Source organism: Larus michahellis, chromosome 2 (genome assembly GCF_964199755.1).
Source record: "Larus michahellis chromosome 2, bLarMic1.1, whole genome shotgun sequence".
NCBI classification, from domain to species: domain Eukaryota; kingdom Metazoa; phylum Chordata; class Aves; order Charadriiformes; family Laridae; genus Larus; species Larus michahellis.
The window spans coordinates 3,493,141-3,511,338 of NC_133897.1; the positions used below are offsets into that span (position 1 = coordinate 3,493,141).

General features: G+C 42.8%; 1 protein-coding gene across 1 annotated transcript in view; it reads left to right on the top strand.

Moving 5' to 3' along the window:
• WNT3A (Wnt family member 3A) overlaps positions 1-18,198 on the top strand; it is an 89,601-nt gene that overhangs the window by 39,141 nt on the left and 32,262 nt on the right. Inside the window, exon 2 of the mRNA XM_074573893.1 lies at positions 13,188-13,429. Coding sequence (XP_074429994.1) covers positions 13,188-13,429 — 242 coding nt within the window. The remainder of the gene's footprint in view (positions 1-13,187; positions 13,430-18,198) is intronic.

The window sequence follows — 18,198 nt, forward strand, 5'->3', positions numbered from 1 at the left end:
ACAAAACCGTAGCAGGTTAAACCCAACAATGGCACAGGTTTAGTGTTCTGTATGCTACCTGTGCATCATGGAAGAAAATTGCGAAAACACACAAAAAGCTTTGTGAGGATTTTAGCACAATCTCATCCAGAGCTTAAGGTTTTGATTCAGTACTACTAGAAAAGAAATGGAAGGGAACATTCCTGCAGACTTTCTGTTTCTTTCCCTGCTATGGTAGGCACAGCTAGATGTTTAGGATCTATGAACATAGGAAAGCCAAACACTTGAGAGTTAACAGTCTGGTTGATTGTTCCTGCAGCTCTTTGGTGAGACAGAGCAGCTTCTGTTGCATGAATGAGACCAGCTTGGTGGCAAGCAGCAAGCTCCTGCTGCAGAGAACTACATCGTCCCTGTGGCTAAACAGGCTCCTTAGAGCCAAGTAAAGTTCACAGGTCCACATGAGATCAATGTGGATTGATTTTCTCCGGTGGAGCTTCCTTCCCACGGCCTCCCATTGTCACTGATCAGATCTCCTGTGAAACCCAATTATTAACATTGCATAATCCCCCAGATACATCAGTGCATCGGTTCTGCAGGTAAACGAGGAGAAATCCAAGCTGGAAGGAATCCATCTGCTAAGCTGAGTGACCCTGCAGCTTTATTATTATTATTATGAAGAGGAGGGCTCGCCTCTAGTTTCTAAAGTAAACACAGGAGGTATCTTGGCAGAGGAATGTGCAGCAGAAAGCTGGGATTGCTTTCCCAAATTCTTGGCCGCTTCCCTCGCTGCATGTCAAAGCTGGTATCTTTGCCTAATAGTGATCACCCCTCCGCAAGCTGATCACTATCTGGCAGCCTGTCTGCATTTCCCCAGCCACTTTCAGAAAGAAATCATTAAGTCTCCGATGCTGCACAGAGAGGTCTACAGGTGCGGCTCCTGGCTGCCACCCTCTGAGAGTCCTCCTGCAGGAGTCTCCTTGCCCAAAGGGTCATTTATCCTCACCAGCCAGGGAAAAAGAGCCCACTGTGATGGTTATTTGTTCTTCACCCAGCATCTTATTTCATCCTCCAAGTCCGAGATTTGGGTTAGCTTCTCCTCTTCCAAGGACAACTCCCTACCCACTTTCTTTCTTCCAAATCCTACCCCTCCTACACACTTCCTCTCTCTCACTCCAGTTTCTTCCCAGTTTGACGTCCTGACCACCACCAGCCTTTTTCCAGCCAGGCACTGAGTCACCAATCACACTAAGATACTAGGCTGCAGAACAGTTATGTTTTTCTGAGGAACATCAAGGCACCGCATCTGCTGAGTCACTTGGAGAAGAAGCTCTTCAACCCACAGCTCTGGGTGTGCAAACACCAAACTCCAGCAAGTTTAGGGAGAGAAGCCTGGAGAAGAAAGCTTGGTCCTTCTCTGCGAGGTCTGGTGTTGCACACATGGCGCTGTGATTCTCCAGCTGTGTTGCAGGAAATCAGACTGGGTCTGTTACTTGGTTACTCAAAACATTGGAAGAGCTTTCCACCCACATCCCCTTTTTCTAAGAGATCTGGAGACCCTTGGAGTGGGTGGCCTGTTGCTTAAGAGTCCACAGAAGATGGCTAAGAAAAGCAAGCTGGTTGTGATTAGGTTCACATTACATATATATACGGCTTCCCATCTCGAAAGCAGTTTGTAAAAGATTGACTTAATGTTAGATGATTGTCACAGATGTAACAAGTTGAGGGGTTTTGTTTAGCAGCCCAAGAAAATTAAGCTGCCTTATGGCTGAAACATCTCTGCCTTTTCCATTCACACCAGAGCAAATTTTGGGCTGAAGGAGACCCACTACATCCATTTCTGTAAACAGGAGATACCCGCAAACAATGGTAAAAATGAGTGCTGTAAAGCAAATTGAATCTTTCTCTTCTTTTCTTTCACTGCATCAGGTTTTATTGCTGTTGTTAATTCTTCCTGTTCTGAGAGATGATCTTTGAGGGAGAATTTTTCTCTCTCTCAAAGCGTATACAAATGCCAGGACATACACTGGCATTTTTCCTGTACCTTTGAGCGACTCATCAGTCTGTGCCTCCTTAATTTTACTGAGATCTAGCTCAAACATGTCAAGGAGCCATGAGGATTTTTTCCCATGCAAAGTAGTTTCTTTGCAAAAAAAAAAAAAAAAAAAAAAGTAATCCAGTTGTTCTGTTGCAGCAGAAATTGCCGTTTCATTTAAAAAAATAGTTTTATAAGCTGCAAAAAAAGAAGTCTAAAGAAGTCTGAACTTTTGTCTCATGGCAGCCCCGTAAGAATTGAGCTCTAAATGAGAGTTGACTTCCCTTTGGGTTGGGGTGTTCCTCGTGGCCTTCCTCCACATGCATTCTCTGTTGTCTAACAGCTGGTCACCTTTTGCTGGAGCCCTTCCAAAACAAAGGGAAGGAGAAGTTAAGTAGGTCTCTTCCCTTCTGCTCCTTTCCATTTTTTTTCTAAAGAGAAAAACATAAACCTGAAAATCTTCAATGTTTTTTGAAGGAAAGTTTTTCTTCCCTGACTGACTTCCATGTCCCTTTCCCATACATGTTTGTACCAAGATCCGGAGAAATATTCTCCTTAGTCCTAAATCCATCCTGTGTACAGAAATGGTCCTCAAAGAGTGTGTAAGACGGATTTGTATCTATGTATGACTTTGGAAGAGTTGATTCAGTATTGATAAGTCCTTGAGCCTTTCAGAGGGATTGAATGGGATGAGTCTTGTGACATTTCAGACCAAAGGAGGAGCAGATTCTGTGAGGAATGGATGATATGAAAGGAAGAACAACCATAATTTATTGCAAAGTAATTAAATGGGATTTTGATGGATAGTGCAACTAGATGAAAAGCTCTTTCAGGTTTGGGATCTTTTTATTATTTTTTTTTTCAGTTCAGTGGTCCAAAATGGAAGCATCGTTTTCATGGCTGGGAAATCAAGTATTTGATCAGAAATTCTTTTTTCCACAGAAATAAAAATATTTCACTTCAGTTTTGAAGTTCTGAGTATTATAAGATATGCATAAAAGGTTTTTACACAAAGTAAAATTGCATGCAAAACAACCCTCCATAAAACTGTATTTTTACAATGGCCAGAAGAACCAAATTTATTCTGAGTGTTTGGCAAATGTGGCAAACTACATAGATATGTGAAAAATACTCAGAAGATTCAGGGGGTGGAGGATATATATGTATATGTATTTTTACAGGAAATAGATTAATATGCAAAAAATAATGTGCCCAGTCCTAACTGGCAGTTTCAGATAAACTAGTGTAGGAGTTTGCTTTTCCTCAGATGATCAGGGTTGGGACGCAGTGGCCATAAGAAATGGCAAAATTCCTGATGCAACTGGAACTGTGCTCTGGGTCCAAAAAGGAAACAGTCCCTGAGATTGCTCAATCAAAACCTCTAATTTGGTATTGATAATTAAAAAAAAGCACACACAAGAGCACACAGGTGTAACAGAAATTTCCTTACTGACTGTCTTGGTGCAATAAAAGTCCTTAAATGCATGCTTAGTCTTAAATATGTGCTTAAGTCTCATTGATTACAGTGTTAACTTCAGGCGCAGACCGAAGTGCTTTTCTAAATCAAGGCTTTCTGCATTCTCCTTAACAGTATTTTACGACCAGAACGAAAAGTAGCTGTAGGATTCATTAGAGGGAGAAGGGAAAAGAAAAAAGAGAGAGAGAGAGAGTGCAAAAGGAAGGAAAAACAAAGAGGAGGAAACTTTATGGCTCCGTAAACAGCTGTAAGCAATGTCTCTGGTCGGGTCAGACCGGTCTGAGTTGACAAGGCAGTGTCTCCAATTATATAGCATGCTGTAGCCTGTAAAAATGAAATCAATTTGTTATTTTTCTGGGAGAACATTATAGCGTGAGTTCACACATTTGGTGAGCCTGATGACTCAGTGAAAGCCAGAGAAGGAACTCGCAGACGTGTGTGTGTGTGTGCACAACTGAGTGAGGGTATATGTGTGTGTGTTTAGCGTGACCAAATGCATATGCAAAATACGTTCTTGGGAGGAAAGGGTGAGAAATTTAACTAACTTGCTGTATTAGAACAGCGGACAGTGAAAATCGTGTTGTTCTTATAGGAAACACCACAATGATGGCGCTTTCCATCCATGGTTCTGATTTCAAAATTGGCTTCATCACTAAGGAGTTTCAGGATAAAATTCCCCCAAGCACTTAAGCACTTAAGCAATTTAGAAGTCCAAATCCAATCTTCGCAAGGATCTGAGGTCTTTGAGCCCAGTCCTCCAAGGTATTTAGGACTGACATAGCCCAGAACAGACCTCAATTCAGGGGCATGAACATTAATGAGAGGTTTGAAACCACAATATACAATTTATATTGCTGATCATTTGAAAAAGGTTCAAGTTGGGATGCTTTGGGGGTGGGGGGGAGCTAGGAGGGTTAAGGCAAGCCACACTCCTAATTATTATTGAAATTCATAGTAGGAGTCTAAATATCTTTAAATACTGTAGGCATTTAAAGATGCCTTCTCTCTTCCCTCCATTCCCCTAATTTAGCACACGTGACCCAGAAAACTTGATCTATTTTCATCTAAAACTTGATTCCAATGCCCAAGGTATCTAAGCATTTTACTGGGTAGAAAGAGGCAGGTTCTCTCGCAGGCCAGCCAGTCGTTGCATCGCAAACACACGTCTATGCATACTTTCCATTTGTCATGAAACCCTGATAGGGGTTAGGCTGGGAGAAGTCAGAAGTAAGGCAGCAAAGGTGTTTACATGAAACTTTAAATTACTCTTCTTTCATTTGCAAGTAACTGTTGTTCCTCATCCCAGGTAAATTTATCCATCAGCAATATCATTAGATGAGTTCATTATAACCACGAGATTTACAGCTCTCATAAACTGCCGTGTAGGTGGCAGATTAAAATGTTAAGGCTTATACATCTCTAATACCCTGTACTGCGATCCTGGCAAATCTTAGAAGATAAATGGAGCTGGATGGAGGAAGATCTCAGCAGGGAGACCTCCAGGGAGAAGCCCCAGATGTAGGATGTGGTTATGGAAACAATGTCAGGGTCGCTGTGTCCTGAAGCCAGGCTTGAAAACATGGTTTGAGGGGCTATTATTCTGCTGGATGGGTTGTTTTTCAGATGACATGTATAACAGAGGCGTTAATTGCCTAGGGTAATTAAAGAGTTCCTGAGACTTTTTGCAAGGAACCAGGTTGTTAATACTCATATTCTCTCCTCTTCTATTCTGTTCCATAGATCCTAGGGGAAGACAAAGTCAAAGAAACATCTCTTGCACTTAGAGTGGAAGGTGCTGAGTGTTGCGGTGTGCCTTAGTTCCTGTGGGAATTCACTGTCCTGGCCAAACCTCAATGCAGATAATTATACTCTGCTTTCTTAGCATCCACACAAAGTTGCAATTGAGTGTGTTATTTTCCAAATCCAGACCCAAACTACTATTGGGTGTTATAAATAAGCTGTCATGTCCATATTAGAGATAACTGACATCTGTCTCCCAGCAAAGACATTCCTTGGTGTCCTTTTTGCAGCCCTCCAGGGATCTCTGAGATTCAGCAAAAAAGGGTGAGATTCCTGGTCCCTACCTTTAGCTTGCTAAAAACAAGGTGTCTAGTTTATGCTCATCACTTTTCCACAGCCAGTGCCGCCTCTTAAGCTTCTCCAGTGTGATTCAGCCCACCTATCTAAGGCACCTATCTTAGGATGGGCTGAATTGCCCTCTGGAGATGCTGATCTTGCTCCATGGACTTTAGTAGACAGCTAAGTTGGCCAAGATGCCTAACTTTTAAATGGTCAAAGTCGGGTGAGATGAGTCCCACACTTAGAGATCCCCTGATGAAAGGTGCTAGAGAAATACAATGCTGCATCATCATCACCATCTTTATTATTAATGCAGGGCAAGGGTAAGGGAATTATTCATGGGAGAAAAGTTACCTCCATGCCTGTGTGTTTGCAGGATCGGACCCAGCCGCAAAATTATGTACATACTTTCTGGGCTGGAAGAGAGAAAGAATTTAAATATAGCTCTTGTGCTCTACTTTAGGATGAAAGAAGAAGTACCTAACAGGAGAAGCAGAAAGAACAGTTAATCCAGTAGGTTTCAGGTTTTTTTTTTCTAGACTGCAAGAAAAAGTCTGGAAGGACAGAAACCTGCACAGTGCATTTGATCCGTCTAACAAACGGCTTAGATTTCTTAGTTCTTTTTGTGAACTTCTTAGGAATAGTTCTGACGATAGCTAGATGCTCAGAGACCAAAAGTTGAAGACCCCACTGCAATCAATGTTGCAGACACTCATAATTTCTGAATTAAAATAGATCACTTCTGTAATCAGCGTTAGACTCCTTAGGCCTAGGTTTGATTATTACTGAGCAATACACAACAAAAAGAAACCCTCAAACTGAAAAAAAAATATTTTTCATGATAATCAGTTATGTCATTCATGTCTTCTAGAGCTAAACCTACTGCTGATCTCTGGTAAGGTAGTTTTCAAATTTTCAAATAAAACATTAATTAAAAATTTCTTTAATGTCCATATTTTGTAATTGCTTGGGTTTGGGATACTTTTATGTCATAGAAGAAAATCACTTCCATCCAGGAGGGATGTTAGTTAGCAGAATGATTTCCTTTTCCATTTAAAGTGATGGTGTTTGACAAGTTCTATTTCCTTTCTTTCCATTCTAAAATTTCTCCAGGTTTTATTTTCATTTTCTTAGGAAAACAGAAAAATAATCACAACATATGCTAGAATATTGGCTGTTTTCTGTGAAAAAGCATGCCATTAAATTAATGTAGATTAATTAGGTTTTTTTCTGCCTGTCCACCCACCTGGCCTCTGGGCAGGTAGTTCAACTCTACAGAAGACTGGGAATTGAGGTATGTTATAGGAGTGTAAAAGAAGACACAGTAGGCTCAATTACTGTGAGGTGTTTTGGAGTATCCTTCCCACCTTCCAGTTGTCCGCGTTAGGTGGGCACCATAGCTCTTCAGTCATGTGTGCCAGCCCTGAGTGGTGTGGGTTTGTGGGAACAGAATCAAGGGTGACTTAGTGATCCTATCCCATAAGTCTCTTGAACATTCAGGTGCCATTGGCCACTAACAGCTGTATCCATTTTCTTGAAACTTCACAGCCTCTTAGTAGCTCAGTTCTCTCCAAATGTGTCTTCAGGCATCCTCAGATGCATGAAGTTCTTGCTCAACCTTAGCAGCCCATGGAGGATTATGGGTAGGGCATCAGAGAGGGCCTAATTCTGATGCTGTAGAATGGAGTAAGGGCTGCCCACTCATCACTTGAAAGCAGCTTGCCTGTGAGCCCTTGTGGCCTAGTATGAGGAGATGTGAGACAACCCTTGCTGGGTTTTACTTATAGCCTGACAGGACCTATGAAGACTTCTCCAACCACCTTCTTAATTTCCATACTTTAGTGTCATAATACCAAGCCCGTGTTCTGAACGTGCATCTTTTTTAGAGAGGCAGCTCTACACAACTTGTGTCCTTCTCCATAGTGTGGCTGAGATTCATCTTCAAAGAGTTAGACGTGGCGCCATCAAGAGGCAGAAAAAATGAGTGAGAAAGGAAAAGAGAGTGAGGTGAACCTCTGGAGATCTGAACAGGTTATGAGAAAGGATTTGGAAGAGATGTGACATCCCCCTGTTAGGGGATCCCATGCAAAGGGAGCAGTGTGAAAGAAAACCTAGGGTATATGCAAGTGAACATAAATACCCTCTATTATAAGGAGATGGACTTCCTTTGACTTTACTTCTGCAGCAGGACTGGCTGCCACCTTGCATTTGGGTAAGGCAAAGGGAGCAAAGTCACTGCTATTGCTCAGTTCTCAATATTCAGTAGGGATTTAAGTGCTCTCTGGGTCTTATCCTGGGTCGATAGACAAGTTACACTCTTGCTGTACAACATTAACAAATGCAGTTACTCTACCTGTGTCGGGCACCCCAGAAGGACATCGGCTGAGGAAGTTCTCAGCCGCACTTGGAGACAGCAAAAGGCCTCTCCAAGATGAATAGCAAAATAGAGCTCCTACAGGGTTCAAGAATAACAGAATTCAGGAAGAAGCAAGTAGATGTATGCGCCTCTACATGCCGCTATTGATGTGTCAAGGACTTTAGACAGCCATATTGAGAAGGTAGGGACCTTGAAAAGTCAGTAGAGTGGTGCTGTACAGCAAGGTCATCCAGAACTGAAGCCTTCTCTTTTTCTGAAAAAGCTATGAGCATATATTTCCTGCATATTTTCTTCCTCATAAAATGGCTGGGGTGTCCATTCAAAGAGGGAGGGTACATGTAATTTATTAAGAAGGTGGCCAGGTACTTATTTACAACAGCTCTGCTGAAGGAGCAGATAGATTGAGATAAGGGAAATGAAGAGCTCTCTAGGTGTGTTGGCACAGAAAAATTCTCACTGAAAATTGAGTTAAACACTTCAGGGCATGCAAGGCTTAAAGATAAGCCAAGAACTTTGGCTGTGGACATACAGAACAGTGTTTTCATGCCTCCTCCTGAATTAATGGGAAGAAAAAGCTAATTGGTTTGAAAAGAACAGCTCTTTGACCCTTTGCCTTGGTTCAAACTTGAGCTGTACCTGCTCTGGGGATGAGTGTTTTTGTAAACCTGAGTGCTTCACAAATTCTCCAGTGAAAAAGGAGAGGTTCATGTCAATGCATCCAGGAAGTGTTGGTGCTCCAGTAATTCGAAGATGATGCCTGGTTAGACCACAATAGAGGACACTTGGCCCATTCCTCGACACCACATTTTCAAAATCACCCACATGCCAAAGATAGTTTAGAAGCAGATTGCAGGAGAGCAGAAAATGCAAAAGATGGGTTTAATGATTGGAAACAGTGAGAAAAATGAATGATGGAAGCTACTAAAGAATTGAGTAACACTGAAATGAGATTCCGATCTTTATGGACTTTCCCAATGTTTTGTAAAGGTTTTGGTTGTTGGGTTGTTGTTGGTTTTCGAGGGGAGGGGAGGGTTGGAAGGTTCATAAGATTCATATCTCATGATCAATAAAAATGACAGGAAACTGAAAGAACTTCATTCTCCTAAAGATAAATTTACTGTAGAGAGAGAGAGAAAGTGTTTATATCTGGAAGCTAGAAGCAAAGTAGAGACCAAAAGAGGGTGCCCTGATAGGTGTTATCACACTTCAGAGTCTGCAAGTGAGCTAGGAAGAGGACTCTGCTTAGCTGTTTAACAGCAGAGGCACTCTTCATGGAGAGATGTTTTGAGATTCCACCTTGTATCTTCAGCTGAAAGTCAAGTGAATACACACTCCTCCATGAAACGCCAAATTTGCATTACACTGTCTCAGTGCCTGATGACGCCTTGAGAACAAGGCTCTTGCTGGAGATTGTCTTTTGCAGATTAAACTTTCCAGACTGTAACACAGATCAAAGCAAGGTGTGACTGTTTCCCTGCTGTATTGAGAAGGGAGCAGTGTGAAAAGCAATTAAAAGTATTTCTCCATGTTTTTATTTTTTTGTTATCTGAGATGATCTTCCCAGCAACGGAAACGAATAGTTGAGGGCACTAACCTATAAACTCCTCTTCCTATGACTGATGTTTTCACTCTACCACTGTAGTAACCACCAAAAAAAAAAAAGAGACAGGCATGAGTTTGCCTGTTCGCATAAATTAAAGCTTATGAGATTAGAATCCTAAAGCTTCATCCAGGTCCTATTGAAATAGCTCAAGAAAGTCCTCCTGGCTTCACAACATGATGGATGGAGCTTACAGCAGGTTGTTTCTCTCTCAGTGGATACATTGGTTTTGGTGGGAACTGGATGGGGCACTTTTGAAAGTTTTGGGAAGGATGCTGGTGACTCTAGTTAACGTGGGAACAAGCTCTACCGATGTTTCCACCAAAGTTAACTTTAGACACTGGAAAGTGTCCGCATCCTGTACTCCCTGTATAGTCAGTGGCTGAACTATTTTCTGAGGGATGAGTCAGAGAAACTAAGTTAGCGCTCTTTTCTGGAGGCTTCCATGAAGGCATCTATCTCTCCCCATTGTTTACAGGGATAGAACCATGTAGCTCCCGAGCATAAAGTTGGCATCTATGAATATCTCCTAGCTCCCAGTCCTCAGGAGGCTGAATGAGCTGAGATTTGGGGATGTGGTACCCTAAGACTCCGCATTCCCAACAAGGCCGTGGAGGCAACACACTCAGGTCCTCTGAAGCCTGAAACAGTGTTTTAGAAGATGCCTTTAGTCCAGAAACTGTGATATAGTGTTTTGTCTATAACTTATCAATGAAACAGAAATGTACACAGTGCAGTCAAAGTGAAAACACTCTTTGGCTTGGCATGGGCTCCATTTCACTGGTGCTTTTCTGCCACTAGTTGCTCCCCAAATTAATCTAAAGCTCAAGAAAACCCACATCAAGCCACTTAGATAGGGAAAACAAGTTAACTGGGTCTTTTCCTTCGTCTTCTCCTGTGGGTTCCTGTGGGTTTCTGAAGGCTCCTGCAGGAACTTGCCTCCTTCCTACAGCTGAGCTCTTTTCATGGACTTCAACACAGCACCTAGCTTTCCTGGGTGGGATTTTTCCAAGGAATTTAGCCATCCCAATTTGTCGGTATCATGGCATGATTCATCTGGACACTTACAGGTGCAGACATATCACACTCAACCAGTCACCCAGGCTCTCTTGATAGTCTAGCCAATGCAGTCAATGGAGGCAACGCCATGATTCACCTCATCCCAAAGCAGACGTCTAAAATGGGGCAGATGAATTGTGCCCTAGAAGTGCCTGTTTCTCTCCACTGGCTGATTACAAAAGCAAGCTGGGGTGAATAGATCAGCTGGAGATGTCCATGTTGCAGACATCAAAAGGTAGGTGAGATGAACATGATTCCTAGTCAACGGGAGCTGCCTGCCACCCTCTTTGAATTCAATGGAAGGAGAGAGGAACTTGTGGAGGGCAATTCATGCTACTTGTCTCATTCTCCGTCCCTAGGGTAGCATGACTTGTCCTCTAATATCAGGTGAGATCAGTCTTCTTCCAAAGGTGCAGCTGAGGTGGAAAGACGCACCTAAGTTTAGGAAATCAGCTGAAGCCCTTTTGCTTTCCCAGGTACCTTCTGCCTTGCCCATCTAAAGTTCGCTGTCTTGGCACTGTCTTGGCTGAACTCATTATCTTCGTGCTAGACTTGTCTAGCACCTAGAACCATTTGGGATCCAGAAATTGATGTTCTATGTCTCACCTACATGGAAAGGACTGATTTGTAAAGCCACTGAATTCAGACTAAAATCTTCATGTACCTGACCATCTGAATGTCCATCTCCTTTTCACTTCTGTCCCACCTTGATCAGGTACCCACCAGGAAGGGATCTAACTGATTGCAAGTACCTTTCTCCCATAAAAAGGACAGACATTTTAAAATATTTTTTATCCTAGCCTAGAGAAGTGCTAAAGTCAAGCTAATTTTCTTGTGATCTCCAGCAATGATAGAATTCTTGTACTTCTTTTTTTGTCAGAGCAATAGAGAGTGAAGTCAGATTCCCTGACTGCCCTGTTGATAACTCAAACACACCAGGCTGTTCCCAAATGAAAACCACATAGCAAAAACGAATGTAAACAGAAATACACACTGCCCAGGCAGGTTTCTGTTTGTCATTAATTCTGAGAAGAAAAGCCAATCAAGAGATTTAATTAGAAGAAAAGGAAATTATACTCTAAAAATCCCTTCAGTTTTAGTAATCAAGGTTATTATTAGAAGCACCAGTAAAATCACTTTAACAATCTATCTAATTAGCTACATATCTGCTGATCTCTCTACATAGCTGACTTTTTGTCTCTAAGGCTTCAACCAACATAATGGTTCATGGACACTCCTTTCAACAGACTTCCATTTGGCTGAGCATAGAATTTGCACTCAAGTTTTTTTGGTGGTTTGGTTTTTGTTTGTTTGTTTGTTTGTTTGTTTGTTTAATTTCACTCTCCTCTCTTTAACCGAAGAAATTTATAGATTGATGGTCAAAGCACGCTCTCCAGGTCCGTGTGACAGTACAGAAAACCTGGCATTGTTTTGTGAAAATAAACCCCACTTTTGAAAATTCTCAAATTTAAACCGGTGTGAAAGTAAAGTGAAAATGTGCTAAAGTAATATTCAGAAGGACGCTGGCAGCCATTTTAATAATTTATTTTTAGAACATTTCAACCAGATTAGAAAGCCCCAGTATTAAGCTTTGCAAAGCACATGCTTGGATTAAGCAGGTGTGGAAATGGTTTGCTAAACAGTAAAAGTCTTTTCTGGATCATACTTGCAAGGAGGTTACAAATATGCCAGCCATGGCTCCAAATTTTTATGCACCTATGCATGAATGTTTCTAGGAACATGAGTACCACTGTTCATACAAGAATAGCATTGATATTGGTCCTATATTAAGCCGTATGAGAGTTTTTCCCCTTTTTTTTTTCTAATCCAGCAGGGTTATAACTCCATCCCCTTTCCTCTACAGCACAGGAAATGTAACTGCTTATGAAAGCACCACAGAGTAGTGAGTTTATGTTGTACTCCGGCAACGTTTAGCTCAGACTTGGGTTTTTTAGGTTCTCAAGGTCCAAAATGCTTGAGTCTTGAGGGTCAGTTTCAGTGCACAGAAGTTACCTGGTAAGGTTCAAATATATAAGGCACAATGCTGAATTGTATGATGGTTGTCAACCTTTGTTGTTCCCCTTCTAAAGACTTGGAGCATGGTTTCTTCTAATGTTAGGGTTATTACTTTGTGTAACTCTGAAAGTGCTTTTGACTTCCTAATACCTGGACTTCCTCAGCTGCAAAAATTTCCTATAAAACCTACTTGCTCTTGTACAGGTGTGCTTGGCTTTCAAATAAAAAAAACCCATGGTTTTGACTCTCTGTTTGCAAAGTAAACTAGTTGTATGAGCTGAGCATTTTTGGGAAGAAGCAGCACAATGGTGGGTTAAGGCTTGAGAGGATGAAGAAAAGGGAAGGAAGACATTAAAGGTAGAGTTGCTTGCCTTGTTGGGCCTGTAAGGAACTTCAGGAGAGAGATTATATTGTTTTGAGGAGGGATGAGAGTGGAAAGAATGTTTTCTGGAGAGAAGAATGCAGAGGAACTGAAGATGTTGATTTTCCATCCCTATTCTTGTAAACCAAGTACAAAGGTGAAAGCCAGCTTGACAGCATCTCTTTTTCCTTGTGTGTTTTTTTCCAGGTCCTTGGCAATTGGTCACCAGTATTCCTCCCTGGGGACTCAGCCCATCCTCTGTGGGAGCATCCCAGGACTGGTACCCAAGCAGCTACGTTTCTGTCGGAACTACGTGGAGATCATGCCCAGTGTGGCAGAAGGAGTAAAGATTGGGATCCAGGAATGCCAACACCAATTTCGAGGGAGAAGGTGGAACTGCACGACCGTCAATGACAGCTTAGCAATCTTTGGGCCCGTGCTAGATAAAGGTGAGTGCAGTGCTACAGGTTTGGCAACAACAACATCCATGGTGGAGTAGTGGCAGAGATCTTGAGAAACCTACTGTGAACTCATTTGCTTGTGATAAAGTGCCATGTGAAATGGACTGCCAGAGACAGGACTTGAGCTTGACAAAGGCAGGGAAAATTTTGTTGGCCCAGGACCTCATCCAAGCAGTTCCAACCTGACCCAGAAGGTCTTTTGTAGAGACAAGAAGATAATTAAGCCTTGTCATAGGAGTAGCAAGGAAATCTGTGCCTCCTCAATGTAAGGAGGGTGGTTACCCACCATCTCCATTGTACAGCCAACATCCAGTCACAGGTAACAACTATTTCTACCCCTAACCTCTATTGGTATTGTATAGGTGACCCAGAGAACTGGGAAGTGCCCCATTTGGCAGTGGGCAGGGAGTGGGGTCATCTCTGACCCTGCTTGGAGCAGGCAGTTGGACTAGAGACCTCCCAGGGTCCCTTTCAACATGAATTATCCTATCATCCTATATCCCTTGGAAGAATTGTTGTGTTTTCAGTGGTCAAGCTGGATGTCTGGCTCCTTTTCTGATGCCATGGCATTTCATGCCACATTTACAGTTCTCTCAATAATTGCAAAGGGGAAATGAGGGGCTGCTGGGGATGGTTCCTAGGGATTGGACTTATCAGATAACATCAGTTTTGGTACCATAATGGCATACAATCAAGTTCAAAGGCCTGAGGAAATCACCATCAATTAATGGTTCTGCTTTCATTGGTTATGAACGTGGCAAATTAAGACAGGGTCCTAATGCACCCGTTGATATAAGTGGGAGCTCTTAGAAATGTTTTGCCTTAAGTTGTTGAATGCAGTGGGATTTAAGCACTTGGCTAACTCTGAGTATCTGGTCTTTTTCCCTATAAGTTGGCAGGAGCCTATTTTGGCCTATAAGAACTGTTTTATCCTTCTTTGCCCGTGTTGCCTTTTAAAGTCCAGCCTGCTCCTGCTGGTCTCAGCAAGTCTGGATCAAGCTCTGCCTTTCCCTTTAACACAAGGGGGTTCATCCAAGAGGCAAACTCATGTTGCATTTGATTCCTGCCCAGATGGTAAGTCCATATGCCCTCTGCAGAGCTGTGCAGGAATATAGAATCATAGAATGATAGAATCATAGAATCTTCATGGTTGGAAAGGACCTTTGAGATCATTGAGTCCAACCAAACAACCTACAATTTCAGCCACTAGAGCATGCCCTGAAGTGCCACATCTAGACGTTTCTTAAATACCTCTAAGGATGGTGACTCAACCACTTCCCTGGGCAGGCTGTTCAAGTGCCTGACCACTCTTTCAGTAAAGTCATTCTTCCTAATGGCTAATCTAAACCTCCCCTGCTGCAACTTCAGACCATTTCCTCTGGTTCTGTCATTGTTAACCTGGGAGAAGAGGCCAACACCCACCTCTTTACAACCTCCTTTCAGGTAGTTGTAGAGGACAATGAGGTCTCCCCTCAGCCTCCTCTTCTCCAAGCTAAACATGCCCAGCTCCCTCAGCCTCTCCTCATATGACCTGGTCTCCAGACCCCTCACCAGCCTGGTAGCTGCTTCGAATATGGCTGCTTTCTCTGAGGAGAATATTCTCTGGAGAATATGTCTGCGTTCTCTGAGGAGATCACCAACAGAAGAGGCTTGGAAATCCTTCCTTCCTTCCTTCCTTCCTTCCTTCCTTCCTTCCTTCCTTCCTTCCTTCCTTCCTTCCTTCCTTCCTTCCTTCCTCCCTTCCTCCCTTCCTCCCTTCCTCCCTTCCTTCCTTTCTTTCCTTTCTTTCTTTCTTTTTCAGTTTTGCAAAAGAGTAACAGTTACAGGTTCCTGACAGTCTGAGGGTTGGAATAACTTTGTCTGGAATGGCTGAGTAGCACGGTTTGACATCGTATGATAGAGGAGGGAGCACCTGGGATAGTTTCAGGGAATCTCCTGAGTTGGTGTATGTAGCTGAACTACACCCATTCTGGGCCACATTCTTGCGTTCTCCCAGTGCTTGCCATCTGGAGATAGGGGTTTTGTTTGTTTTTCCCTGGCTGCATTACTCAGAAGAGACTTGGGTATTTAGTTTTGAGGGAATTTTGAAAAATAGGGGAGCCAAGAGAGAGCAAAGCCTTGATTTGTATCATGGCAGGGCCTCCACCAGCCAGAAGAGGCATTTTACATGCACCCAGCAGGAGAATGAGTGGTTTCAGCTGGTGGGGTTATCGCATTAGAGCTGGAGAGCTGGGGCACCATATTAATGCTGGTGTCTCACTATTTGGGTTTACTGGTGAGAGATCATCCCAAAATAATTATGCCTGTAAGATCTGCAGTGTGGTGCACTTAACCCCATATCGAAGTGTCATACCACAATATTTTGCATGATTTAAAACACCCGTTTTGGGTTACATCTCCCTTGGATTGAATTAGGCCAGCACAGCCAAAGTGAATATTTTTCCCATACACATAAACCCGGCGTGACTTCCCCAAGGTCATTCACTGGGTGCAGGCAGTAAGTGAACCAGATAACCCAATGTCTTAATAACCAAGGCTGGATGTCCTCAAGGACACATGGAGCACCTTGTGCTCCCAGATGGTCTTGGGTTAGACGTTCTACACCTCCTGTAGCAATTGTACCCCGTGCCTGAGGAAAGCGATCCTCACCTCCTTGCTGACCGAAGGAACCCCAATCCTACAAGCTCGCAAACACTCTTATCTCACAACATTGTCGACATGAAGGGTCTGTCCCTGCTTGAGACTGCAGGCTTTCGGTAGCCGGGCTCAGGCAGGGGAAGAAGGCTGGGACGATTTCATAACTGAAGAATGTTGTTCCTTGAGGGAGAATCAAACCACCCTTCAGTTTTGCTTCACCTACAGCAGGAGGGGGGAGAAAAAAAACAGCTCAGTCACATTCTTGTGCGGCAGATCCCCCAGGGTAGGAACATATTTGAGCTCCTACCCAGAAAGAGAGAAGGAGAAAAGGAGAGAAAGAAAGAAAGAAAGTAAAACTCCACTTTGCAGCTTGATTTTAAGTCACCCGAGATCTAACTTTAGATTCTCATTTGAGTCAATAGGGACCCCATCCTCCCTCAGCACAAACCAGCGTAGTTGCTAAAGCAGCTCCCTTTTGCCTTACACAACTATCTGCAATTCTTTCATTGAAAAAGACTGATTTTAATGCCTTCAGGAAATACTTTCTAGGCCCAAATCTCACTGAGGCTGCCTCACTGTCTGGGCTGCCCTTGCTGCTTTGGCCTCTCATTGCTAATTCAGAGCTAGGCTTGAGCTGTGATTCAGCGGTGCCAAACTGTCACCAGACTCTGGTCCTGTTAAGAGACATATTCCAATATCTCATCTGAAACTAGACTCTTTTTCCCCATCAACCTGTTTGTGGAAGGAAATCCCACCTGTTTTAGCTATACAACTGTATTTATGTATATTTCTTTTTTAACGTTTTCATAGCCAGGCAAAATGAATCACATATTAAACAGCAATGGTGTTCATGGTATTCATGAGCCCAGCTACAAAGGAACGGTGATGTTCAGGGGATCCAAACTTGCTACTATTTGGAGACGATACTTGGAGGCTTGGCCATAACTTGCTGTAGCTCTTCATATGTCACTCAGGACATACAAAGAGCAGAAGTCCCCAATCCCATCCAGCTATTCAGTTACTCAGTTTTGCCTGTCCTTGGCTGTGGAATGAAAGTTCCCTGTTCAAAGACAACAGAGTCACTTTCCTCACTGCGCTGTACTACCTGCATGGGGAATGACTCAGGCATTAGCAGGAGTTGAAATTCCTATGGGGCTATTGGAAGAGGGTTTTTCTCCTCCTTTGTGGTCTTGGGAGCCTATGAGCAGCTGTGCAGCTCCATGGGCAAACATTCAGATAGGTGCCACTCTTGGGTCTTTCTTGCAAAACACTAGGAAATAGTTGACTTGGGTATCCTAAACTATTTGAAATGCAAAGAACAGGATGCCTACATAGGAAAAGAAGTGAACCTGGACTCTTTACCTGAATGTACCTATCTGTCAGTCTATCAGATATATAAGGGACTACAGTTCATATGATTTCTAGTCTCCCAGAATTTCAAATCTCAACTACTGGACAGCAGGAAGAACCGCTCACTTGAACTTTTCTAATGGAGTAATTTCTAAGGGAAAAAAATTTGCTCTCATTTGGTTCTTCACCTATATTTTGTGAAGCTGTGGAGCAGAACATGTCTGTAGCCACATGACCTTAAGTGATCGCCTTAGCCACAGCTCATGTCCAGCCGCTTACCTGAGAGGTTTGGCAGTCTGTAAGGCGGTTGCTGTATCTTTCAATTTCCCAAAGACGGCAGAAGGTTTTTGAGTTGCCTTTAAAAATATATAGGATAAAACTTTGGAGGATGTAGTAGAGGGACATGCCATCACCGGCAACAAAAAGTGAACTGTGCAACCTAAGAGGCGTTTTCCTCTCAAAATTAAATGACGTTTACTGGGAATTATGTTTTTCACCCTACTTTAATATTTACGGACTGAAGACACTGTTCATTTTTAAGTTGGGGTGCATTTTCTAGTCTCTCAATGCCGTGCAAACTCTCTTTGAAACTCCTCTGGGCAGAAATATGAACTGATCTCAAGAGGAGTAATACAATAAAAGCTTATCATGGCCCTGTCTCTTTAACAGACCTCAGCACATAATTAAGTCAAAATAAAAGTTTCCTCCCTCTCCTCCCCCCATTCAATAAAAGTAAATTACCTCAAACTATTTAAGCCCCCAGTTCGTTT